Raw genomic sequence first — 26,842 nt, forward strand, 5'->3', positions numbered from 1 at the left:
CCTTTTTCTCCTACACGAACTTTCCGCTTCTGGCACCCAACTCTTCAGACACCTTTTTCTCCTACACGAACCTTCAGCTTCTGGCACCCAATTCTTCAGACACCTTTTTCTCCTACACAAACCTTCAGCTTCTGGCGCTCAATTCTTCATATACCTTTTTCTCCTACACGAACCTTCAGCTTCTGGCACCCATCTCTTCAGACACCTTTTTCTCCTACACGAACCTTCAGCTGCTGGCACCCATCTCTTCAGACACCTTTTTCTCCTTTTGAACCTTCAGATTCTGGCACCCATCTCTTCAGACACCTTTTTCTCCTACACGAACTATCCGCTTCTGGCACCCAACTCTTCAGACACCTTTTTCTCTTACACGAACCTTCAGCTTCGTACCTTTTTCCCAACTCTTCATACCTTTTTCTCCTACACGAACCTTCAGCTTATGGCACCCATCTCTTCAGATACCTTTTTCTCCTACACGAACCTTCAGCTTCTGGCACCCATCTCTTCAGACACCTTTTCTCCTAAACGAACCTTCAGCTTCTGGCACCAATCTCTTCAGACACCCTTTTCTCCTACACGAACCTTCAGCTTCTGGCACCCATCTCTTCAGATACCTTTTTCTCCTACACGAACTTTCAGCTTCTGGCACCCAACTCTTCAGACACCTTTTTCTCCTACACGAACCTCCAGCTTCTGGCACCCATCTCTTCGGATACCTTTTTCTCCTACACGAACCTTCAGCTTCTGGCACCAATCTCTTCAGATACCTTTTTCTCCTACACGAACCTTCAGCTTCTGGCACCCATATCTTCAGACACCTTTTTCTCCTACACGAACCTCCAGCTTCTGGCACCCATCTCTTCAGACACCTTTTTCTCCTACACGAACCTCCAGCTTCTGGCACCCATCCCTTCGGATACCTTTTTCTCCTACACGAACCTTCAGCTTCTGGCGCCCAACTCTTCATACCTTTTTCTCCTACACGAACCTTCAGCTTATGGCACCCATCTCTTCAGATACCTTTTTCTCCTACACGAACCTTCAGCTTCTGGCACCCATCTCTTCAGACACCTTTTTCTCCTACACGAACCTTCAGCTTCTGGCGCCCAACTCTTCATACCTTTTTCTCCTACACGAACCTTCCGCTTCTGGCACCCAACTCTTCAGATACCTTTTTCTCCTACACGAACCTTCAGCTTCTGGCACCCATCCCTTCGGATACCTTTTTCTCCTACACGAACCTTCAGCTTATGGCACCCATCTCTTTAGATACCTTTTTCTCCTACACGAACCTTCAGCTTCTGGCACCCATCTCTTCAGACACCTTTTTCTCCTACACGAACCTTCCGCTTCTGGCGCTCAACTCTTCATATACCTTTTTCTCCTACACGAACCTTCAGCTTCTGGCACCCATCTCTTCAGACACCTTTTTCTCCTACACGAACCTTCCGCTTCTGGCACCCAACTCTTCAGACACCTTTTTCTCCTACACGAACCTTCAGCTTCTGGCACCCAATTCTTCAGACACCTTTTTCTCCTACACAAACCTTCAGCTTCTGGCGCTCAATTCTTCATATACCTTTTTCTCCTACACGAACCTTCAGCTTCTGGCACCCATCTCTTCAGACACCTTTTTCTCCTACACGAACCTTCAGCTGCTGGCACCCATCTCTTCAGACACCTTTTTCTCCTTTTGAACCTTCAGCTTCTGGCACCCATCTCTTCAGACACCTTTTTCTCCTACACGAACCTTCAGCTTCTGGCACCCATCTCTTCAGACACCTTTTTCTCCTACACGAACTTTCCGCTTCTGGCACCCAACTCTTCAGACACCTTTTTCTCCTACACGAACCTTCAGCTTCTGGCACCCAATTCTTCAGACACCTTTTTCTCCTACACAAACCTTCAGCTTCTGGCGCTCAATTCTTCATATACCTTTTTCTCCTACACGAACCTTCAGCTTCTGGCACCCATCTCTTCAGACACCTTTTTCTCCTACACGAACCTTCAGCTGCTGGCACCCATCTCTTCAGACACCTTTTTCTCCTTTTGAACCTTCAGCTTCTGGCACCCATCTCTTCAGACACCTTTTTCTCCTACACGAACTATCCGCTTCTGGCACCCAACTCTTCAGACACCTTTTTCTCTTACACGAACCTTCAGCTTCGTACCTTTTTCCCAACTCTTCATACCTTTTTCTCCTACACGAACCTTCAGCTTATGGCACCCATCTCTTCAGATACCTTTTTCTCCTACACGAACCTTCAGCTTCTGGCACCCATCTCTTCAGACACCTTTTCTCCTAAACGAACCTTCAGCTTCTGGCACCAATCTCTTCAGACACCCTTTTCTCCTACACGAACCTTCAGCTTCTGGCACCCATCTCTTCAGATACCTTTTTCTCCTACACGAACTTTCAGCTTCTGGCACTCAACTCTTCAGACACCTTTTTCTCCTACACGAACCTCCAGCTTCTGGCACCCATCTCTTCGGATACCTTTTTCTCCTACACGAACCTTCAGCTTCTGGCACCAATCTCTTCAGATACCTTTTTCTCCTACACGAACCTTCAGCTTCTGGCACCCATATCTTCAGACACCTTTTTCTCCTACACGAACCTCCAGCTTCTGGCACCCATCTCTTCAGACACCTTTTTCTCCTACACGAACCTCCAGCTTCTGGCACCCATCCCTTCGGATACCTTTTTCTCCTACACGAACCTTCAGCTTCTGGCGCCCAACTCTTCATACCTTTTTCTCCTACACGAACCTTCAGCTTATGGCACCCATCTCTTCAGATACCTTTTTCTCCTACACGAACCTTCAGCTTCTGGCACCCATCTCTTCAGACACCTTTTTCTCCTACACGAACCTTCAGCTTCTGGCGCCCAACTCTTCATACCTTTTTCTCCTACACGAACCTTCCGCTTCTGGCACCCAACTCTTCAGATACCTTTTTCTCCTACACGAACCTTCAGCTTCTGGCACCCATCCCTTCGGATACCTTTTTCTCCTACACGAACCTTCAGCTTATGGCACCCATCTCTTTAGATACCTTTTTCTCCTACACGAACCTTCAGCTTCTGGCACCCATCTCTTCAGACACCTTTTTCTCCTACACGAACCTTCCGCTTCTGGCGCTCAACTCTTCATATACCTTTTTCTCCTACACGAACCTTCAGCTTCTGGCACCCATCTCTTCAGACACCTTTTTCTCCTACACGAACCTTCCGCTTCTGGCACCCAACTCTTCAGATACCTTTTTCTCCTACACGAACCTTCAGCTTCTGGCGCCCATCTCTTCAGACACCTTTTTCTCCTACACGAACCTTCAGCTTATGGCACCCATCTCTTCAGATACCTTTTTCTCCTACACGAACCTTCAGCTTCTGGCACCCATCTCTTCAGACACCTTTTTCTCCTACACGAACCTTCCGCTTCTGGCGCTCAACTCTTCATATACCTTTTTCTCCTACACGAACCTTCAGCTTCTGGCACCCATCTCTTCAGACACCTTTTTCTCCTACACGAACCTTCAGCTTATGGCACCCATCTCTTCAGATACCTTTTTCTCCTACACGAACCTTCAGCTTCTGGCACCCATCTCTTCAGACACCTTTTTCTCCTACACGAACCTTCAGCTGCTGGCACCCATCTCTTCAGACACCTTTTTCTCCTTTTGAACCTTCAGCTTCTGGCACCCATCTCTTCAGACACCTTTTTCTCCTACACGAACTATCCGCTTCTGGCACCCAACTCTTCAGACACCTTTTTCTCTTACACGAACCTTCAGCTTCGTACCTTTTTCCCAACTCTTCATACCTTTTTCTCCTACACGAACCTTCAGCTTATGGCACCCATCTCTTCAGATACCTTTTTCTCCTACACGAACCTTCAGCTTCTGGCACCCATCTCTTCAGACACCTTTTCTCCTAAACGAACCTTCAGCTTCTGGCACCAATCTCTTCAGACACCCTTTTCTCCTACACGAACCTTCAGCTTCTGGCACCCATCTCTTCAGATACCTTTTTCTCCTACACGAACTTTCAGCTTCTGGCACCCAACTCTTCAGACACCTTTTTCTCCTACACGAACCTCCAGCTTCTGGCACCCATCTCTTCGGATACCTTTTTCTCCTACACGAACCTTCAGCTTCTGGCACCAATCTCTTCAGATACCTTTTTCTCCTACACGAACCTTCAGCTTCTGGCACCCATATCTTCAGACACCTTTTTCTCCTACACGAACCTCCAGCTTCTGGCACCCATCTCTTCAGACACCTTTTTCTCCTACACGAACCTCCAGCTTCTGGCACCCATCCCTTCGGATACCTTTTTCTCCTACACGAACCTTCAGCTTCTGGCGCCCAACTCTTCATACCTTTTTCTCCTACACGAACCTTCAGCTTATGGCACCCATCTCTTCAGATACCTTTTTCTCCTACACGAACCTTCAGCTTCTGGCACCCATCTCTTCAGACACCTTTTTCTCCTACACGAACCTTCAGCTTCTGGCGCCCAACTCTTCATACCTTTTTCTCCTACACGAACCTTCCGCTTCTGGCACCCAACTCTTCAGATACCTTTTTCTCCTACACGAACCTTCAGCTTCTGGCACCCATCCCTTCGGATACCTTTTTCTCCTACACGAACCTTCAGCTTATGGCACCCATCTCTTTAGATACCTTTTTCTCCTACACGAACCTTCAGCTTCTGGCACCCATCTCTTCAGACACCTTTTTCTCCTACACGAACCTTCCGCTTCTGGCGCTCAACTCTTCATATACCTTTTTCTCCTACACGAACCTTCAGCTTCTGGCACCCATCTCTTCAGACACCTTTTTCTCCTACACGAACCTTCCGCTTCTGGCACCCAACTCTTCAGATACCTTTTTCTCCTACACGAACCTTCAGCTTCTGGCGCCCATCTCTTCAGACACCTTTTTCTCCTACACGAACCTTCAGCTTATGGCACCCATCTCTTCAGATACCTTTTTCTCCTACACGAACCTTCAGCTTCTGGCACCCATCTCTTCAGACACCTTTTTCTCCTACACGAACCTTCCGCTTCTGGCGCTCAACTCTTCATATACCTTTTTCTCCTACACGAACCTTCAGCTTCTGGCACCCATCTCTTCAGACACCTTTTTCTCCTACACGAACCTTCCGCTTCTGGCACCCAACTCTTCAGATACCTTTTTCTCCTACACGAACCTTCAGCTTCTGGCGCCCATCTCTTCAGACACCTTTTTCTCCTACACGAACCTTCAGCTTATGGCACCCATCTCTTCAGATACCTTTTTCTCCTACGCGAACCTTCAGCTTCTGGCACCCATCTCTTCAGATACCTTTTTCTCCTACACGAACCTTCAGCTTCTGGCACCCATCTCTTCAGACACCTTTTTCTCCTACACGAACCTTCAGCTTCTGGCACCCATCTCTTCAGATACCTTTTTCTCCTACACGAACCTTCCGCTTCTGGCACCCATCTCATCAGACACCTTTTTCTCCTACACGAACCTTCAGCTTCTGGCGCCCAACTCTTCATAAACCTTTTTCTCCTACACGAACCTTCAGCTTATGGCACCCATCTCTTCAGATACCTTTTTCTCCTACACGAACCTTCAGCTTCTGACACCCATCTCTTCAAACACCTTTTTCTCCTAGGGGAGAACAAAAAGGGGACCTGTACTCTGGTCAGCTTGATAAAACAGTGCGAAGTAAAGATGTGACAGATGTTCCCTTTTGCCCATTCTAATGCCTCTCGATCGTCGCGATTTACAGGATCCGTAACCCTGCTAACTGATTTAGTGTTTTGAGACATCTAGCTTAATTTTCTTTGAAGATTCCGAGACTGAAGCAGAAAAAGGTTGTTGATTCAATAAGCGTTTCACCTTTAGAAAATTTCGAGATATTTAACTGATAGATAACTGATACGGGAACACCAATTAGTCTACACGAACCTTCAGCTTCTGGCACCCATCTCTTCGGACACCTTTTTCTCCTACACGAACCTTCCGCTTCTGGCACCCAACTCTTCAGACACCTTTTTCTCCTACACGAACCTTCAGCTTCTGGCACCCATCTCTTCAGACACCTTTTTCTCCTACACGAACCTTCCGCTTCTGGCACTCAACTCTTCAGACACCTTTTTCTCCTACACGAACCTTCAGCTTCTGGCGCCCAACTCTTCATATACCTTTTTCTCCTACACGAACCTTCAGCTTCTGGTACCCATCTCTTCAGACACCTTTTTCTCCTACACGAACCTTCAGCTTCTGGCTCCCAAATCTTAATCTTTTTCATCTACAACAACCTTCAGCTTCTGGCAGCCAAGTTCTGGCAACCAACATCTGGCTGGAACCCAATTCATGGGGCCTATCTACTTTTCAGTCACCTTCTTCAAAAAAAAATCAGATTTTTTGAACCAATCAAGTTGTCGAACTAATCTCCGCCACCCTCCAGTGGGATCGTTCGAACCAATCCGCTAAAAAGTGAATCCGTTCTCTAAATCATAAATCTTTCCTCAGGTATTGTTGTGATCCCTGCCTACCAATCATAAGGTCCTACACTTTTCGCGGGTTTCCCCTCAAAAGTAGTGCCTCAAGTGTGGTACCTTTTCGCGAGCTTTTCCTCAAGTGTGATGCGCCTCACTGACGCATATCTTGTCTGAGAAAAAAATGTTCACAATATCTTGGTCGGAACTGGCAGGAATAATGGCAGATGGTTTCTCAAACTAAAAATACTTTTCAAGAAGTGCATTGAGTACATTTTTCAACTCTCCTTGCAGCGTAGAAATCAAATAAAACATTTTAAAGTCTTTTTTTGTTCGAGAAACCAATTTATCAATATTACTGCCAGTTCCGACCAGATAATTTAAAATTTTACTTCCGAAGAGGTGCAACTGCTGCCCAACATAATCGGATTGATCTGGTTACTATATGTGGCCAGGGGACGGCCATATTTAATTGGTATGATTCATGCTAATACACGCTTTTTTCTATCAAATTCATGCGTTTTTTCAGTTTTTTTGTTTTGACATGTCAAAATCGAAAATTTCGAATTTCCCAAGTTTTGTTTTTAGAAAGTTTTTTCGAAAGTAATCGATTATAATTGATTATATTCGATTATTATGTTAAAAAATTGAGAATTATTTTTATATTGAAAACAAGAGATTATAATCGATTGTTAATTGATTATTACAGATTTTTTACAATCAGCTACTGAAAGTTGAACATAATTCATAATTTATCATTTGTTCGCACTAATTCACAATTTATTAATGTATTTTACCAGTCATTTGTAGAGTTAAATACATCATCTGAGCAGCTTGAATTTTTATTTTCAGATTCCGTACAAAAAACTCAGATTAATTTGACTAAGAAATGGTTAAGTTGACCATAAAGCGCCCAAATCGATCGTTTAGCAGCCATGTTAATGAAGTATCGAAAGCAAATGCAGAAAAACTCTTTACTGAGTTCTGTATTGGCATTTGTAACTTCGTTAATAGAAGTCTTCGGTACACATTTCCGTACGCGAAGAGTTTTCATGCATTTACTTTCGATATTTCATCAATGACATGGCTGCTATAAGATCTATATGGGCGCTTTTTGATCAATTAATAATTTCTTAGTCAAGTCAATCTTAGTTTATTCGTACGAAATCTGAAAAAAAAATTCAAGCTACTAAAATGATAATATAATCGATTATTAATTCTTGAAACTGGGTGCGGGTTTTGTTTATTTATAAAAATCCTTTTCGAGTTTACTGATTTTTGATTTGTATAATTTTGGCCTGAACATTCTGTGCTACTTGCTCAGCAGCGGACTATATTTGCTTTGAATTTGCGCTCATCTAATTATGTTGTTGTGTGTGTTTCAGGAGCTTATGATATTGAAGTGAAGCTATGAGAAGGCTGCGTTCATTTTCCTTAGTTTGAGGTTCCACGTGAAGTAAGCGGGCAACCAGCTGCATATTGATTGTTTTAATTATAAGTCTAGAAGGGTAACTCGGTGAATATCATCAGAATATTGCAGAATGGATTCATCAGCATATACAGACCGGGAGCCGAGTGATGGTAAGTCTTCGCGTAGAATACTTTGTATAAAAGATTCAAGTGGCGGTACAACAGAAAAATTGGGAGCTTGCAGACTGCCTCCTCTCAAAGATACTTGTTGAATAATATAAAATTTCACATACTTCAAAGTTGATATGATTTTAAGTTCACAATTATGTAAGAGTTGGAGAAAAAACTAGGCGGCATTACAAACAAACATTCTGACGCAAGGAGGGAACAGATTTGGCAACAGTCTTTGAGCCTTTTATGGTCCCTTTGTTGTGGAAATGGTAGAAAGAAAGAACGAACTTGTTTCTCAACAGTTGAAACGCACTCAACGTGTATTTAATTTTTTGGGCTTTTTTCTTTTGGTTTAAATGTCTGCCCGACCCTGTTTTTCATTCTTCAAACAAAGTTCACGATGTCTGTCATCTATTGATACATGTCTTGAAATGTTTCAGAGTACTCTCAGCTCTCCAAGTCTATAGCTGCAGACCTACAGAAGGCTGGACAGCTAAGTAGGAATTTACCTACAATTTTTAAAAGCTTTTTTGCCCTCATCCTCATTTCAAACTTTATTCCATTTTAGTTCGGCAACTACAATCGGCTTCTAACAGTCCCAATGAATCAGCCGCTTCAATCATGTAAGCATCTTTTATACATAGCTGCAAAAGTATAAATGAGATGAAAAATAGTCTCATAATGATAGTCAAATTTTTTTAAATTGAGATTTAAAAAAATCTCATAACGATTGTTACATTTTTTTGTCTTATTGTGCAGGCGTCGTTTCAAAGAAGTAGAAACTCTCGTCAAAGATGTCGCTGAACGAATGAAGCGACTTCGCAACACAGTACCCCCGATTGGTCGTCAAGAGAGAGCGAAAATGGAGCGACAAAGACTCCAAGACAATCTTCTTGAGATCCTCACCCAACTGAAGGATACAGACAAGCAGATCACAGGCGAAATGAAGAAGCGAAACGAGGCCGAGAAGCAGAAGTTGGGATCAATGCAGAATAGAAATTCGGATCTGCTGGATGTGAACAGTAGTCCAGGAGTTGGAACTGGAGACCCCACTGCGTTTTTCGGATCATCAGAAACTCAGAGCGCTACAATGGTTGATCCTCTTCATCAGGTTGAAAAATTGTTATTGTTTAAGCTTACTTGAAAGAGAGGTGATATCATTTCAAAAGCCGTGCTGAAATTTTCGATTTCAGAAACGCTTTGCAGCGTTTAGAGAGGATTTAACAAAAATTTGATCTTTTTTGTTTTGAGTTCATTTGTTTTAATCAACAAAACTAAGTGATTTTGATCTATCGGGTGCAATTGATTGGGTCAAAGACTTCATTCATTTGATTTGATGATGAAAACTCGTGTAATTAATAGCTATTTGGTTCGTCCAATTGTAGAGCAAACGATCGGTCAGTTGAACTGATCCATGAGTTTTGGTCATATCAGTTGTTTTTGGCAGACTGCTAAATTTCCATCAGAGTTTTGGTAAGGTTTAACCAAGATAAATAAATCTAGCTATAATCTCAAAGCAAAATAGAGAAACTTTCAAATGAGATTAATTCAGCTACTGATTCTTTCTTGAACTCTGCTAGGTCAACTCTTATCATTTAACATATGAGACAGTCCCCCATAAGTAGGCCCAAAAATGTATCTAAATATTCGACGTCATCGATAGTTGGGTCTCTAGAAAAAGCAAGTGTGCGTGATGGGTGCAGAAATTTCCGAGATAAACAACACGAAGCAAGCAAACAAATATTAATTCTATTTCGGTTTTATTTCAGTTACCTAAATTTGTGGGGGACCCACCATCATATCTATTCCCTTAAAACTTCTGATACAAAAAATGCATGTGTTGTTTGTAGTTAGTGCGAAAACAGCGTAATTAAGAAGGAATAACGAAGTATAATTTCACCTATTTAGGTTTTTTCAGGAAAAAGTATTTATTTAATTTGGTTCTTACACAATTATATACTTGGGAAGCTTGATTTCTGATTTCGTTGTAAGTTTGCTTTCAATTTGGGGCTGTGTAAATTAGCATAAATTATAGATGGTTTCGAGAAAACTTTTTCTTTGCGTTAAGAGTGAATCAAATTATGTTATCTTAGTGGTAAATCGAATTCTTCACCCGCTTAGTTGTGACTGCCACAAAAGAAATTTAACTAATGGTGTCAAAGTTTTGGTTTTGTATGAAAGTTCACGCGTATTACTGAGCAAAGCTGTGAGTGTTCCGACTGCCCCTTAACTGGTCTCGAATAGTTTTTGTTCAATAAAGTTCTGAATTAGTATAAATAATGGACTACCAATATCAAATATAAAGTGCCAACAAGACTGCTCGTATCAGGGCGAAGCCATGAATGTTCTGACTACCTTTAAAGGTTTATGAAGCAGTAATAACATTAAAAGAATTAAATTTAATAAAATAAAATGAAAAACTTGTGTTCTAAAAGTTTGAGATTTTTTTAAAACTCATCTCTTCACATGCCATATAAAGTACAAAAGGATACATTTTGCTCCTTGTAACAAATCAATTATGGCGAATAGCTTCTTTCAACCAATTTGGAACAATTTCTAAGACGGATTAAATCTCCGCTTACGCGTTAATAGCGCGAAATATTTCGCGCGTTAGTTGCCCCAAATTGGCAAAATGGTAATCTTTAAACCCCCAAAACTTTACGAAAAAGATCACAGGTGAAATACTTTTGGAGTTTAAGCTCAGGACAACAATACGTTTTGAATTATACGACAAATTTCTGTCAAAAATGGCTAGCTTTAAAGTCGAAATTTGACTGAAGAAAAAAAACCCACCCCGAGCACAAATATTCCGTTACTTTCGTTACAAAAGTCGGAACAATAACACTAATATAAAACTGAAGTGGAATTAATATGACCATTTAGTATGCCTCGATTGAATGCGAGAATGAGTGCGATATAACTTATCAAGCATAAAGAATTCGCGTATTTACACTTGTGAGAGCAATTGTATTATTATCGGGATCTAGACTGTTCTCCCTTAAACCTCCCTTAAAAATCTGTAAAGAACTGAACTTGCTTTATCAGTGAACCGTAACAACTTCCAGGCTCCTTTCCACTTGGTCTAGAAGTATGTATTTTTCAGAATGAATGAAATTCAAAAAGTTTTCCTGGAAAATTTGATTTCACGGATTTTCGTGTCTGCTTATTTGTTGAGTCTAATTTAAATTTCAAAGCATAGATTTTTCTATTGATATAAACATTTATATTTAACAGTCGACCTGATCGCTTGTCATTTTAAAAATTCGCGTCTAGTTGATTTTTTTTCCGGTTATAACTGCTTCGGCGTATGTTTTATCAGCTTAATCAACTTACTTTGTATCGTTATACGGGAAAGTATTTATTATTCTTAATTGTAAGAGTCATTAACGTAGTGAGTATTCTTATATAAGCCTTGCTGATTTTGTATGTTTGTTATTTTTCCAGGAAAAAGTCTTGGACTTTGTTTACGCTCAATTTTTTTTCGCGGTTCTTTTTTAAGTTCATTTTATTTGTTAAAATGAAGGCGAACTCCACTATCGAACAGCAAACGTCTAAAGGTAACGAAAAACATGATCGATGTTTAGTTTCGAAAGTGATTTTTTTTTATTCGGTTTCCTTATTTATCCAGTGTTCTTAATATTCAAAAAGCTCTAAGGGCATATACTTTTCATTTAAAATTCGAAATATGATTTTTTTTTCAAAAAACAGTGCGTTTTTTTCTGTTACCTTGCGTTCATTGCTTGTTTCCAACGGTCAGTTGGCTGCGTTCAAAAAATTTCAATCAAATTGTTCTTGAAATTCAAAAAGCTCTAAGGACATATACTTTTTCTCAATTCGAAAAATGAAATTTTCAAAAAACAAGTCAGTATTAGTTTTGTTTTGTTGCGTTCACGACATTTTTCCAACGTTCTAGAGGCTATGTTTACACTAACGAGCATAGAATATTAGTTTGATTTTACTTTTTTCCAACCTAACTCGGAAATAAAAGTTCTGTTTTGGTGGCATTTTGCTATAATCACGATTTGTAGCTTTGGAAATTTCATAGCATCTGGTCTCTGATTTATTTGTATCTAGTGCTTGTCGATTGTTAAGAGTCCGTGGCTGAGAAGGAAGGACATGAGATTCCATAAATCGAGGTTGCAGGTTGGAATCCGACATAGCTGAAGTGTTACTAATTGAAGGCTTGTTTTTTTTATTTCACTTTTTTGAGCTGTTTTTTCGTATTTTTTCGCTAGTGTTTGCGAAGCTTAGCTTCGCCTGTGCTTATAATTCAGGACGTTGTGGTTTCAAAATTTTAGGCTTCACTATTTTTCCAGATTTTTAATTTGGGTAATGCGTTCATCTACATGCCAAAGTTACAATCCCCTCAAATACAACTGTCAAATAGATGATAAGTTATGCTCTTAAAAAAGAAAAAAAGGTTGGTGAACTTTCTTTTTAATTACTCAATTAAGCTAGCGAGCGTAGTTTCATAAAATTAAGTCAGTTTAATAGCAGTATTCTCCAATTTATCAGTGTTTGGTTCATATAAGCGTCAGTGGCACAGTTGCGTAGGGCAGTCGACTTTAGTACTTGGATGCCCGAGGAATGATATTCGAATCCCGTTGAGGTCCTTCTACTTTTCGAAACTTATGTACTTGAGTAATATAGACCGAATTGTTGTTAAAACGATCGTTAAACTCAACTGGAGTAATCAGAGATAAGCAAAAACAGGAGGAAAAATGTTTGTAGACGTTTCAGCGAAAACGGAATGAATTGTTTAAAAAATTTATGAATTTAACCATTGAACCTGTTAGACTTGAATGCTCATTTTTCTGGAGTAGTGATGTGTTATGGGGGCGTGTTTAGGTGCAGCTGCAGCAGCAACAGGTGGAGTATGAGCAGACGTTGGAGCAGATCAGAGAGAGGGACAGTGCGATGCAGGAGTTGGAACAGGGCGTGACACAGGTGAACGAGATATTCAAGGACATGGCCCAACTCATACACGACCAGGGAGATGTAATAGGTCAGTCAATGTTCTAAGTTATCACAGGTATATTGTCTATAGTTTGCCCAAAATAATGACGTCATAGCTTAAGTAGCTGTGTTCTCTATACTTCGCCCAAGATAAGGACGTCATAGGTTAATTAGGTGTTTTCTCTATAATTCGCTTAGATGTTACAGGTAGTACATGTCCAATGGTCAATCATGAAAATTGGTCAGAGAAACTAATAAGTTCAGCTATCTTCTCTCTAACTCGTCCAGAATAATGACATCGTAGGTCACTACAACATGTCATAACAGGTCTTTTCTGCCGAGTATGTCGATAAAAATATGAAAATTGAGGTTTGGGTAAATTTTGGTCAGTTTTGCTGATGAACACGAGGTATGCTGCTGTACTTTGGGTGGATGGGGGGGGTGGGTATGGGAGGAAAAAGAGCCGATGTGTCGTTTAGATAACATTGAGACACAAATCGACAAGGCGGAGTCGAGTGCTCGCTCTGGCACGCAGCACTTGGGCACTGCAGTCAAACACCAGAAGAGAGGCACCCGAACCAAACTCATCATCTTTGGTGTCCTTGGGGCCATCGCATTCTTCATAATCCTCATTGTGGTCTTGAAGCTAAAGGACTAATTTTGGCTTCTTAATTTTGAAAATTAGCAAATCTTTCCTATTATAGCCCCTCAGCTAATTATAACCCCCTCACCCTCACCCCAATAAAAAAAGTGTTGTGGGTGGTTCTTATTTTTGCTCGTTTCAAGGCTTGGTGTCTATAATGGGAAAGAGACGAATAAACATCTCTGCAGTGACCATCCTTTCCTGAAGCATTACTGATACTAAATTTTATTTCGATGTCGAATCGGTCATTTAAAAAGCCCTTGAAACCCAGGTTTTGGCTTTTGATTGCTTTGTTCGAGTTTGGCAGTATGAACAAACGGCGAAAAATAGCTCGAGATATGGATGAACTTTGAGTATGCCTTCTCGTAGGAATCTCAAATTTACTCATATTTTCAGCGCTGGCCGTTTCAGTGCCGCTGACTAAATAAAAGAATTCTGCATGCACCATTTTTTCTTGCAAACATAATTAGAAGGAAAGTGATGGTTCAATGAGGATGCTCTTGTTAAAGTTGGCTTGCACTATTCCGTCTATATTGTCTACTGAATATAATACATGAGATGACTGCCCTCGAATGTTTGCTTGCATAGTTGATAATGTTGATACTATTTATCGCTCTCATTTAAAGTAGCTCCTAAATGTGTAGCTTTCTTAATTCCATAGATTTTTGTTCCGCTTCAATATTTAAATTTATTAATTTGTAATATATGTTTCATAGCTATGATTGTTTTCGTTTGTGATATTGAGTGATACGTGATTAGACAATTTTTTATAAGAGCCAATAAAGTTACGTACTAGGCACGAGTGAACCGTATTTTTTTTGTTCGTGTGGTATCCATATTGTTACCCTTACTATGGATGTTCGGATACACTTCACACAATCTTTGCATACGCGTCACACAGTAATGCGATTGGTACTCGGGGAATACATTTCTGCTCCGTTGTCAAATTTGAGGGAGGTTTTTTTCAGGAAAAGTCTTGAAGTTTGTGCATGATCAAATTTGATTTTTCGCGGTTGACTTATGATTTCATTTTAAGTTCAGTTCAAATTCCTTTTAAGTTCAGTTCAAATTCCTTTAGTTCAGTAATTGTACAGAAAAAGTTCAAAGGTCACGAGAAACGTGATCGACTTCTAATTTCGATCACGTAATTTTTCAGATTTCACAGCGGAATAAAAACTTACCTATTAACTAATTGAAATAACTTTATGGGAAAAAGGGCCAATCATACTAAGTTCTTAAGTTTCAAAGAGCTTCAAAGCCGTACATTTATAACTTGAAATTTAAATTTTTCTAAGTTTTTTTTTCTGTTTTTTGTTCATTGACCATTTTCCAAATGTCTGTTAGCTGTTTACATTTGGGAGAGCAATGGTCTGATAATCGGTGACTAGATTTTTTCCGGTCAAAGTTTTTATCACAATCAAGATGCAGTGGTAGAAATAACGTTGGCGCTGTCTAACAGAATCAGTGAATCATTTGATAAATTACTGAAACAGAATCAAAGTCTATCAGGCAATTAAGTGTTTATTTCAACTAATCCTGTAATCAGTAATCTACTAAGTAACTAATCTTTGAACGTTCTAAAAACGTACGTAGTGTCTTGTTAATTTTTCTTTCGTGAATTTTCACGCCATATATTTTTTTCGCGGTTTGATTTTTTATTTTTGTTCATTTTAAATTTATTCATTGTAGGAAAGAAAACAACACTTTCCAATTACGAAGTTTAAAATGACGCGAAGAAACTTGAATAATTTTTGGTTTTTAATGTGGATATAAGTTTATGGAATTCTCAGCTGAATAAAAAATGTTTGATTGTTTTCTCCAATTGGGTTAGTCTTATCAAAAAAGCCCAATCATAAAATATTCATGATTTTGAAAGAGCTCTGAGATGATGAAATTTTTGTTTAGAGGCTCGAAAGTGCGAAGTTTTTGACCGAAACGTAGATTGTTTTCTTTTGGTCTCCTTGAGTTCATTGACACTGTTCAGACTAGTTGAAGTTTTTTTCAATTATCGCGCAGTGATCAAGTTGAAAGGCTACTTTTTCGTAGCCATCTTGAACTGGTCTAAATTTAATTTGAAATGACGAAAACGTCAACGTGTTGGAGTTCTTATTCTCTTAATCGGATTTTTTTTCGGGTTCGTGGTTTTCGTCCCCAGCTTATGCCAATTGATTTTGAACCCCATTTTTTTCTCATCTGGTACGATTTTTATTGGCCTGCTCTCTTAAGCAGGGTTTTAGAGAATTGGTTTTGTTCCAACTGAAACAGTTTTCAGTAATTGGTAAGTTTAACAAGTCTGATATTGGGTAATTTTTTTTATCGTTACAAAATTTTTTAAACTGTTTCATTTAATGTTACATTAGCTTAGCCAACTTAATTTGCGCAATTTCTAGGGCAAAAATATTTGCATGTGTTTCAGAATAGATGTGTTATAAAAACTTTTTAAAACTTAAAGAAATTATTTTATGACAAATTTTTGTTTTCGGATCAACAGGTTTCGACCCAAAATTTGCTGCCACTTGGAGAATGATTTCCAATTTATGGCTGTCTATGAATTTCATCCTACCATGAAGTTTTTTTAGCTGTATTTTCGTCAACTTTTCAAGTTATTGATTCAAGTATTTTTTTCCTTTTGTTTTCAGTCCTTTTTTATTAGCTATCGTGTAGCGCAATGTGTTTACGCTGTGTTTGAATAATGCAAATTAAATGTCTTTTTCTCAAGTTTTTTCCTAAGAATCCACATGCCACTTATGAATGTCATACGATGTCGAGTGATTTATTATATTTAAGTCTAATAGCTTCAAATGAGCTTCAATTCAAATTTCGAAGACGTTTCATGGATGTTGAAAAAAGCGTCAGAATCATCTTGCTTTTCAGACTAATTTAGAGCGAGTTGGGTGGGACATTTTCGGTCACAATTTGGTCGCAAAAATTTAGAGTAGTAAAATCCATCTGTGTTTGATAAATCTCTCGTGTGTGTGTTTGTCTGTGTTTGAATTTGCTTGTTACTCTACTCCTCCTAAAAACCAAAGTGATTGATTGTTTGTATCCGTGATAGGTAGCCATTTTGTACTGACCATGGTCATATTCCTCAGGCTGTAAAAATGTGATTGGGTTTTTCAGTTTTTGTTCCGTATGTGAAATTATTGTTTTTATTGTTTTACACAGCTCAATTAGGGCGTTTAAAAGCAAAGAAATATTTTTTAAATTGGTTAATTTTAGTTACCTTTCATTTGCTGTACACATTGTGGCATTGTGGCGCTCCGGTAGTGATGGTGTCCAGCAATCAAATGAGTGCTGGTTCAAATCGTACGTGCGATGCAATTTGCAAGGTATGCTCTTGCAAGTAAGTCAAGGGCGCTGAATGCGCTCTTGTCAACATAATTAATTAACCTTCGGCTTAAGCCTCCGGGCTGGTTGACTAAAAAAATAAAAAAATAAAACATTCAAATTTTAAAACCAAATTGAGTTCAAGATAATTTAGCGTGTGTCTCTGTCAATAGCAGCTGCGTTCAGCCACATTCTTCTAGCAATCGCTTTCCACGCTGACTCTTTTTCGTTTTCCTCTTGCTTGCTGAACTCTCGACTGTTCCGTGTAAGAGCCGACAGCACAGAGACCGGGGTGAAACTCCAGAAGGGACACGCTTCGATTAAGTAGGGAATTCCTGAGTCGTCATGAACTCGGAAATCGAACATCGAGTAATCCCGGTATCCCATAGCGCGATGTGCACACCGTATGGAGTGGTCCACTTTAGCAAGGACTTCCGAAGACATCCCTCTAGGGTCACCGGAGTTAGTGTAGTATCGCTCGTTGTTCGATAGTTGAATTGCAGTGCTTCCCTCGCTTTTCTTCTCTGACTCGACGAGTTTATCTTCCAAGGTTCTGATTGGATAATTCTTATTAGCCATGACGTAATTGATTTTGGCGCCAAAAACATGCAAATCGTCAGTGGGATCCGAGGAAGTAGCATTTTGTGAACAGAATTTTGCGTTCACGCAGCCGGCTCTGACTTCACGTCCTGGAATAAATTCCTCTACGACCACAAATCGACCGTACGAAAATGCCTTGCGAAGCGCTGGCTCGAGATCGCTCGCTTCTTTACATAAGGAAACGCCTCGACTATTATCCTCCTCTGCTGGTTTGATGACAACAGGAAGAGGAATTGAGACCTTCGGCATTGGCTGATGTTTGAATCCGTTGGACAATTCTTGAGGAAGGGTTAACACTTCGCCTTTGGGTAGATAGACTCCTGGAGTTTGGGCTAGAACAGCTCTAGTCAGTGGCTTGCTTTGGCCTAAAGCATTGCATGTAGCGGTTGGTCCAGGATGGGGGATCTTAAGGACATCTTCGAACAGAGTTCGAACTGTAGTCATTCCAACGTAGTCGAAACACTGCGGCACCATTAGCGAGTATGGTTGAATTTTTTGCTCTTCCTCTAGAAGTGCAATCATTTCGCCAGTGTTTAAAGGCCCAATGACATAATCAGGAAGATTTGGATCTCGAACTAGAGGCTCCATTGATCCAGAGAGAAACATGTCCTCGGTCAAATCGTGAATCGCACTTTTTTGGTCCTTATTCGGAGGCAACTTAACAGTTTGGCCCTTGATAAAGTACCAGAGCAATTTCTCGCTTACTGTACGCTGTTTCACTCCCGAAGTGTTTAGTGTAGTTGCAGGAGAGAGATAGACCGCATAGTCGTAGCGAACTTCGGCCGGAGTGTCCGAATCGGGTGCGGTGGGGTCATACAGAAGATCAAGTGGACAGTTTTTCCCGTAGAAGAAACTGACCTTAAACATGAAGGAATCAGTGTTGCTGCCTAGTGTTTGAATTACTCGCATTTTGTTGGTTTCTGGATACGCTTTTGCTTGTAGCTATTTGAATCTGCAGATGGTATGAGTTTTAAATGCGCAGATAGCAACGTTTTTAAATGAACAAACAGTATCGTTGTTCACAAAACCAATACATATGAGATAAAAAAAGGTACAGTGTTGTTTTTGCTGGAATATAAACCAGCCGAAGCATAAATGAGCTACCATATGACCTAGCAGACGTATCGTATTCTGTACATAATAATTATGAACAAGTATGTAGCGGTTTCGAGTCGCATTCAAATGCCGTAAGTTTTGGCTGGTTTTATACTTTGTGAAGCAAGTTTCAACTGGCCGGTTCACACTCCTTTTCTCGAAGCTAATTACTCATAAATTGAACAACGAAGACTTTTTGTAGATTTTTCATCTTTTCATTTTTCAAGTTGTATTTTTTTATTGTAATTTTTCTTGTATCAAGTGAAAGCATATGGAGCTTGAAGTGGAAAATGCGCTTACGAAATGAACATGACCGGCTTTTTTGTTGTTATTTTTCCGAAAAATGATCCTCAATTTTTTTCTTTGAAAAACCTCAATGTTTTCTGCGCATTTTACCTCAAATATATTGAATTCTACGGAACCTGCGATTAAGTGCAACTTTTAACTAGTGGAGTGATTTTTGTTGAAATAGAAGATTCTTTGTTTCGGATAAGAATTATGGACTTGATTTAGAAGATAAATAAGTGGGATAATCGATAAGCTTCTGATTAATACTGCTGAAGCGAGCCTAAGATTCTAACTACTTTCGTTTCAATTTTCGAGCGACTAGCAGAAAGAAAAGATTTGCAGAAAGAAAATAAACATTGCTTTCTTCATTTGGGCAAATTCATGATACTCGCAACACATTTCGTGTAACATTATAAATGCAATCGAGGGTTGATGTTGCGTGCCTGACAGTCCAGGGACACGTCTGGTGGTTATCAGCACGTGAGCGCCGACGCGTGCGTAGCGCGCACTACCCGACTATATGAGTTTTTTTCTTAATTTTAGTATGCTAAGCAATACATTAAAATTACACTCCCAAAAAAGGACGAAGTGCGCAATATTTCAATTTCATATATCCGAAAATGGCGACTTTGATGACAAATTGTTAAGAAGTTCATATTGCTCCACGTAATAGTGAATTTTTTGAAAATTCGGTCCAGACTTCGCGAGAAAGCAAAATATGCCCACTGAATATTAACAGTAATTTTGAGGTGTACATTTCCCGACCCCCAGTACAATTTTTCAAAACAATTGACTAGACGGCATGCACTGGTTATGGGGCAGCAGTAAGGGGCGACTTAAAAACGAAATCTTATTCGGAAATATCACCATTGTACATACATCCATAACAAATTGCCTGAGGAGTATGAAATTTAGATAACCGAGTATTCCTGGGGGTCTTAGAGCCGGAACAAATTGTTCGTTTTTTTATCATAGCGGCCATGATAAACTTATCCACTGTCGGATACCACTAGCGTGATAAAAATAGCTTGAATTTGTTATACGAAATATGTTATATGTTATTAATTATATTGGTGCAGTATACTCGAATGCGCTTGCTCAATGCTAGGCCAGTAATTCGATGAAAAAAGAAATCGAGACGAATCAAGCGAGTAAGTATTTACTGTATCAGTGAAAATATTTTGGTGTAGTGTATAACAAAAACTATCAGGAGCTTGTTGTTCGAAGAAAGTGGGAAATATGTTTGCTTGGGGTATTTTTTTTCTTCAGACCTCTTCCTGAAAGAAGGTTATAGAGTGGGGATCGAACCTGAAATCAACATGTTCACACGCGTGTGTGATACGCACATTTCTAAATACGATTAAAGTTTAAGTAAGCTGGTTGTGTAATACTTCGAACAATTCAGCTATAATGCTGAATGCGTAACACATATTAATATCCGCACAAAATTTTTTTCCCGAATTAAAGTCAGACCAGCCAATTGATCAATTTAATTCATTATACTGATCAAACTTTTGTATTTGATATAGTTATTGACAATCCAAAATATATTCCAACGTTTTCAAAAATACGGATTTTTTTCAGCCGAAAATTATTGGAGACCAATTAAGGGCTTTGCCCTGATTTACATGCAGTGTTGTTTGAATAGTTCCATATTTGAAAAGTGGAAATATTAAGCAAGAGTGCTCATTTCAGGGCTAAGCCCAGAGAACTCGACAATTTTTTTAGGCTGTTTCAACTAAATTTAGGTTCAAAACTTTTACAAAGTTCAAAAAAATAATGAAAAAAAAGTGGTTGACATGCAGTCTTGTTTGGATAGATCCATGTTTGAAAAGCGGAAAGAATAAACAAGACTGCTCGTTTCAAGGCTAAGCCCCGAATAGTTCGACTATTATTAAGATTGTTCAAACTAAATTTTGGTTCAAAATTTTGACAATGTTTAAAAAACAATGAACAAAAGTTTTTGACATGCAGTCTGGTTTGAATAGATCTATGTTTGAAAAGCGGAAAGAGTAAACAAGACTGCTCGTTTTAGGGCTAAGCCCTGAATAGTTCGACTATTATTTACGCTGTTCAAACTAAGTTCAGGTTTAAATATTTGATATTAAAGAAAAACAATGAGAAAAAATTAAGAAAATAGAGAAAAAAAGCGTTATCGAATCAGAACAAACATTTTTTCAGGTTATCAGGAAAAGTCTTAAAATTCGATGACGCTCAAATTTGATATTTGGCCGCTTTTTAAATTTTTCTCAAGTTCAATTGAACTTCAGTCGCTGGAAAGAAGAATTTCATTGCTGGAAAGGTCAACTGAATTTCAGTTGCAAATTATGCTGTCCGTTGTGGTGCAATTATTGTGCTACTGGAGTACATTGACGACACTTTTCCAACTGTTTGTTGGCTATGTTTTTGTTTCCATTTTTTTGCTTCAAATGTTCATTCCGCCTTAAAGGTTTCAGCTAGTCTTCTATTGGCTCAAAATTGTGTGCTGTGGGGTTGTGTGAAATTTGAAGAAGCAAGTTTCGAAAATCGTAGCTCAAAATTTTACATGACCGGTTTTTTTTACTTTAATGTCGTCTACTTAAATTTGGTCGGCCTAGTTACTGATCCATAAATGCTGTTTTAATGCTAACCAGTTGGTATTTGTTTTTTTCCTCAAAATTAACTCTATTGAGAAAAGTGTATAAAAAAAAGATTTTAACTAGCTTTCGAGTTTTTTCCTTCTGCTAGCTTGCCATGCTATGTTTGGGATGTATCTCAAGTTATGCGAAGCTGTGATTTGACTATGTGTTAAAAAACGTTCGTCACCCTCAATGCAAAGTAGAAAGTTATTATTAGCATCTATTTATAGATGAATACCTCAATTAGATTTTTTTATTCTCGGCATTTGCTGCACGGCAATAAAAAATTGAAGTTTTGCGGACTTGACTTTGTGTTGACAAAAGTAGTCACATATTCAAACCCTCATAGCTTCGTGATAAATAATCACAGCTGAAATATCTTCAACTCAAGGCATCGACTTTTTTCAGATGCTGTGAAAAATTTTGTCAACATTTCCTGATAAAAAATCATATTTGTTGTGAATAAAAAACCATCCCATTTATATATACTCTTTCACTTATGCTCACTGGATTGCACAAATCGCCAAAATCTTTATGGAAATAAGAGCTCAAGTTTTTCATGGGAAGATTTTTTCAGGCTTTTGTTTTGTTTTTTGTTCTCGACCGGATAGGTTTCGGGCTTAAATTATATGGGCTCAATGGCCTCATATTGTGTCTTTCGGCGAGCGAAAAAAACTTGTATGCACGTGTGTGTGTTTTGAGGGGAGAGGACTTGTTAATCATTTTTTAGTCGGCTTCGTTACCGCTAGGTAAGTTTTTTTCCAATTGAACTTCGCATTCAGTTGTCCTGGTGTGTTTTTGCTTCAAAACTAGCCTGATTCATTTTGTTAGATCTAGTTTTTTCGACTTTTTGATTTTTTTTGTTTTTTTTTTTACTTCACGGCTTTCTGGTTTTGTATTGCAAGTGATGCGAAGCTCAGCTTTGCCTCTTTCTGAGCATTTCTAACATTTTCGTGACATTTTTTTCCGGCTCAAAGGTCATCTTCCCAAGTTTTTTTTTGCTTAGTTGTCGTTCGATTCATTTCGTTTCAATAGTAATTTTACAATGGCAACGTGATTTTCTGTATTGTATTGCAATTGGTTGAAACTCCGCTCCGCTTTTTTGTAAGAAAACATTTCTCCAAAGTTATGGTTATACATCTGTTATAGTTTTTTGAATAATTTAGCACAAAAGTTGTATACATGAACAATATCATAAATATTGCATTGGAGATGATAAATGAAAGGCATGGGGCATATTAAGTAACGACTGATGGTTTACCCGTTTCAAATTATTTTTATATACTAAATAAACAATTGAACTTCCAATTCTGAAAAACTAAGAAAAGGAAGCGATACAGTTACCTGAGTTGGCGCTCATGTCATTTGAGTAACAGTCAAATGATAGTTATTATGGTGAACAAATTTTTTGAATAGTTCACGGCATGAATGATATTTTACGGGTCGCGAGGGATGCGAAGCTCCGTTTCGACTGGATAAATTTCCTGGTTAATAATTTTTCAATTTTCGCACTATTGAAGGCACACAAAAAAAATAAAAACAATTAGTTTTGAAAGCACTAAAAACGATTTTATTTTTAGTGCTTTCAAAATTAATTGTTTTTAGATTTTGTTTTCGTAATCTAACCTGGTAGTTGTCCATGCTTGAGACCTTACGTTTTTCGGATAACCTCGTTCTATTCGGTTTTTTTTTGAAAAAGCTACGTGATGCTTACTACATAGAAACCTTTTTAAGTATTGTAATCGGGTACTAGGCTTTTTTGCCATGAACAACTTTGCTAACGGAAGGGCAAAATTAGAAATAGTAGATGTTCACTCGTAGTTTCTGTATAGGTGATGAATGCATGTATGCATTTTGTCGTGTACGCTAACCGTTCTTCCAATGCATTTTTTTTCGTACCGAAGTGTTTTGGGGGATTTAGCTCAGGCAATTTTAAATACTTGGCGAGAAACTTTATCAAAATTATTTTTGCAGGTTTTGTTATAAAAGTTTTTGGCAGTTAAGTTTGGAGCTTGTAAGCTGGGTTTTAAAGTTATTGGCAGTTAAGTTTGGAGATTGTAAGCTGGGTTTTGAAAGTTAGTCATTTTTCGACTCTGAGCTGAATCCTTATGTACCTACATGAAAGTTTTTCAGTACTAATATGTTAGTGTGACCTTCCCGCTTTGTTTTTATTATGGCTTAACGCGCAATGTTACTATGTAAGGTACGAAGCAAATTTATGATCATGCCTGTTAAACTGTTGACTGTGCGATGAAACTTGTCAAAAATCCGCATGGTGAACAAACTAATAAATGTTAATATATTTGATCTGTATAGTTTACATCGTAACATCACGCGCTTTTCCATAACACGTAAAACAACTAATCAAAAAAGAAACTTTGAAAAGAAGTTTTTGTTGCGAGTTGTCTGTCTTTCTTGCGAATTGTCGTGGTACCGCACTTTCTTTGGCGTGAGGGGATGATTTTCAAAACGAATTTCTTAAATATAAAAAAGTTCGTTTTATTGTTCCGACTTTCGATACGAAAGTAACGGAATATTTGTGCTCGGGTGGGTTTTTTTTTCTTCAGACAAATTTCGACTTTTTAACTAGCCATTTTTGACGGAATATTTTTATATCATTCGAGAGCTATTGTTGTCCTGGGCTTAAATTTGAAAAGATATTTTACCTGTGATCATTTTTCGTAAAGTTATGGGGGTTTAAAGATTGTCATTTTGGCCAATTTGGGACAATTAAAGTGCGATGTATTTCGCGCTATTAACGCGTAAGCGGAGATTTAACCCGTCATAGAAATCGTTCCAAATTGGTTGAAAGAAGCTTATTTGCCATAATTGATTTGTTATAAGGAGCGAAATCTATTCTTTTGTACTTTATATGGCGTGTGGGGGGATGATTTTCATTAAAAAAATTTCAAGTTTTAAAAAAAAATTTTTTTCGTTTAATGTATATTACATTTAATTTTCTTATGTTAATACTGCTCCATAATTCCTAAAAGGCAGTGGGAACATTCAGGGCTTCGCCCTGATACGAGTAGTCTTGTTTTGTTTGAAACAACTCGATCTGCTATAGACAAAAACGTTTTCGGTTGGTTTAGTTGCTGTAGTGTTGGTACTTGTGGCACTAATTCCAATGTGACAGGCCTTAGAATTTGGTCGCATGTTTAAGTAAGATAATAGTTGCGCAGTGTAATGTATCGAAGATATGCGTAACCATATACTCAAACAGCCAGTAATAGCTGACTTGGTTTCAGAAAACGTCTCGCATATATTTCTGTATTCATTGATGGTGGAAAACAGAATTGTTTAACAAATAGTCAGAAATTATCTGGTAAGTTGGTACCAGCTTTTTATCTGAAAATTGATTTTTCTTGTTTTTGAATTTTAAAAAACTGTCAACATTACCTTGTATATTGTAAAAATTGTTGTTCATACAGACTGTTGTTCAATTTTGTTCCTATTTTCGAACTGTTTGTGGACCATTTTTACCATTTTTTTTCTAAGCTTTTGATCCTTACAGTTTATAGCACTGAGTTAAAAGTCAAACGGTCCTCGTCTTTTAAAAGTCTTTTCTTTTCAGATGTATGTATATAGATATAGTGAGTAATCTGCCATAGATCAACCAAAATTGATCTTGTTTTCAATGTTGACAGACGAAATGAGGAAGAGACACGACTCGAAAGAAGAAAAGTACCTCAGTTCACGAACCTCAATGCGTGACTCATCTAGTCGAGGTCAGAAAACTTCTACGGGCAATTTTGCCACAAACAGTTTTGTATTGTAAGACTCAAGCATATGATTTTATCTGCTGGCCTCAGTTTGATAATACATCATTTATTTCGGAGGATCTGGGGTTTTCTCGAAAATGTTGGTTCTCGTCAATTTTAAAAAAAAAAGTTCTCCCAACTTTTTTTTTAGATTGTCCTAATTGGTTTTGCCGAGCTCTTTCAAAAACACAAGAAAAAGACCCTACGTTCTTTATTTTGTAGGCAAATTTATGATAAAAAAAGCTAAAATTTTCTTAAGGTTTTGATCAAAAAATTGCTGTTTTCGGCGCGCGCTCGCCTTCAAAAATAGTATCATTTGGCACTTGTATTGGAATTGTATTGGAATTTGAATATTGGAATTAACCCATTACCTTCCGCATCAGTACGTTTTTTTCTTAAAAAATGTTATCAAACAGACACCTCCAGCTTTAGTTAGGCTCCTAGTGCATAACTATTGTTATTCGCCCATGGTGCAGATGCTAGGACGTTTGATTTTTAATCTTCAGTTTGGTGGTTCGATTCCTGCACATAGCAGAGTTTTTACCTTTTCTTTCCTCTTTCACTTTTTGCCCTTTTCTCGCTTGTGTTCGCAAATAACAGCTGCGCTTGTGTGTCAAAATGTAGAACACAGTTTAAATACCACTTGCTAATTTAAACTAAAAATCATAGAAACCGCCAGTCACTACTGAACTGTTGTTGAGTTAAGTTAAGCTCAAAATTACAAAATTATTTTTCTTTTTGTTACTTCATGTCAATAATGCCTCGAAGCTATACACTTTACATACAGACGAAGCAATTCTGCGTTGGCCTGCTGCAGTTGTTTCTTCTGAAGATCTGTAGTTTTTCAGGTCAGACAAAGACAGGTAACATTTTGTTTGTTTGTCAATCTGAGACCATGCCATGTCTGTTTTCAAACCTAGAATGGAAAAATATTGAGTCTCTGAATGTAGTGTCTCAAAGTCGGATCGTGCTCAATTCTATTTTTTAAGACTTTTGATATTGCAGGTCTTGTTTAAGAAAGGCGAAGTTAAGAAAAGGCGAAGTTATCTGTTTTAAATTCAAACCCTCAAAATATTAGGAAGTATTAATTTATTTTAATTTAAAAAAGAAAATAAATAAAGTCAGTTGTAAATGTGACATGAAATTGAAAGAGCGCTTTAGTTTGATGTTAAGATAGTTGTTTTGCTTTTGCTAAATGTATTTTTTAACGTTTCTCCAACGGCAGTTTTGTTTAGTTTTGCTTATTTTTCGTTGTTTATGTGCTAATCATTGCATGGTCGATCTACAAAGCATCAAAGAATTTTTTCCCCAAATGGTATTTATTTTAAATTTGAATTATAAATTTGTTTATCGAAAACTATAATGTATTAACAGAGTCTGAAGGGGGGGGGGGGTAGTCTACGCCTCTGTGTTGGCTCTTTTCCTCGTGGATAAATGTTTTCAAATCGATTATTCATTGTCAACATAGCTGGAGTATTG

General features: G+C 38.4%; 2 protein-coding genes across 6 annotated transcripts in view; both read left to right on the forward strand.

The window, feature by feature from the left end:
* Positions 1-26,842, forward strand: part of LOC134845118 (ectonucleoside triphosphate diphosphohydrolase 6-like) — a 344,283-nt gene that overhangs the window by 310,171 nt on the left and 7,270 nt on the right. The window contains exons 1-3 of one of the 5 annotated variants that reach the window (XM_063861978.1): positions 24,762-24,927; positions 25,250-25,330; positions 26,212-26,226. In XM_063861978.1, coding sequence (XP_063718048.1) covers positions 25,255-25,330; positions 26,212-26,226 — 91 coding nt within the window. In that variant the 5' untranslated portion in view covers positions 24,762-24,927; positions 25,250-25,254. Of the gene's footprint in view, positions 1-24,761; positions 24,928-25,174; positions 25,331-26,211; positions 26,227-26,842 lie in introns of those variants that run through there. The other 4 variants (XM_063861974.1, XM_063861975.1, XM_063861979.1 and 1 more) reach the window with 4 other exon arrangements.
* Positions 7,878-14,393, forward strand: LOC134845119 (syntaxin-7-like). Its single transcript, XM_063861980.1, has 6 exons — positions 7,878-8,075; positions 8,516-8,572; positions 8,644-8,698; positions 8,835-9,186; positions 12,924-13,080; positions 13,511-14,393. Exons 1-6 carry the CDS (start codon positions 8,036-8,038, stop codon positions 13,687-13,689), a joined length of 840 nt encoding a protein of 279 aa, XP_063718050.1. The 5' UTR covers positions 7,878-8,035; the 3' UTR covers positions 13,690-14,393.

This window comes from Symsagittifera roscoffensis, chromosome 4 (assembly GCF_963678635.1).
Source record: "Symsagittifera roscoffensis chromosome 4, txSymRosc1.1, whole genome shotgun sequence".
Taxonomy (NCBI): Eukaryota; Metazoa; Xenacoelomorpha; order Acoela; family Convolutidae; genus Symsagittifera; species Symsagittifera roscoffensis.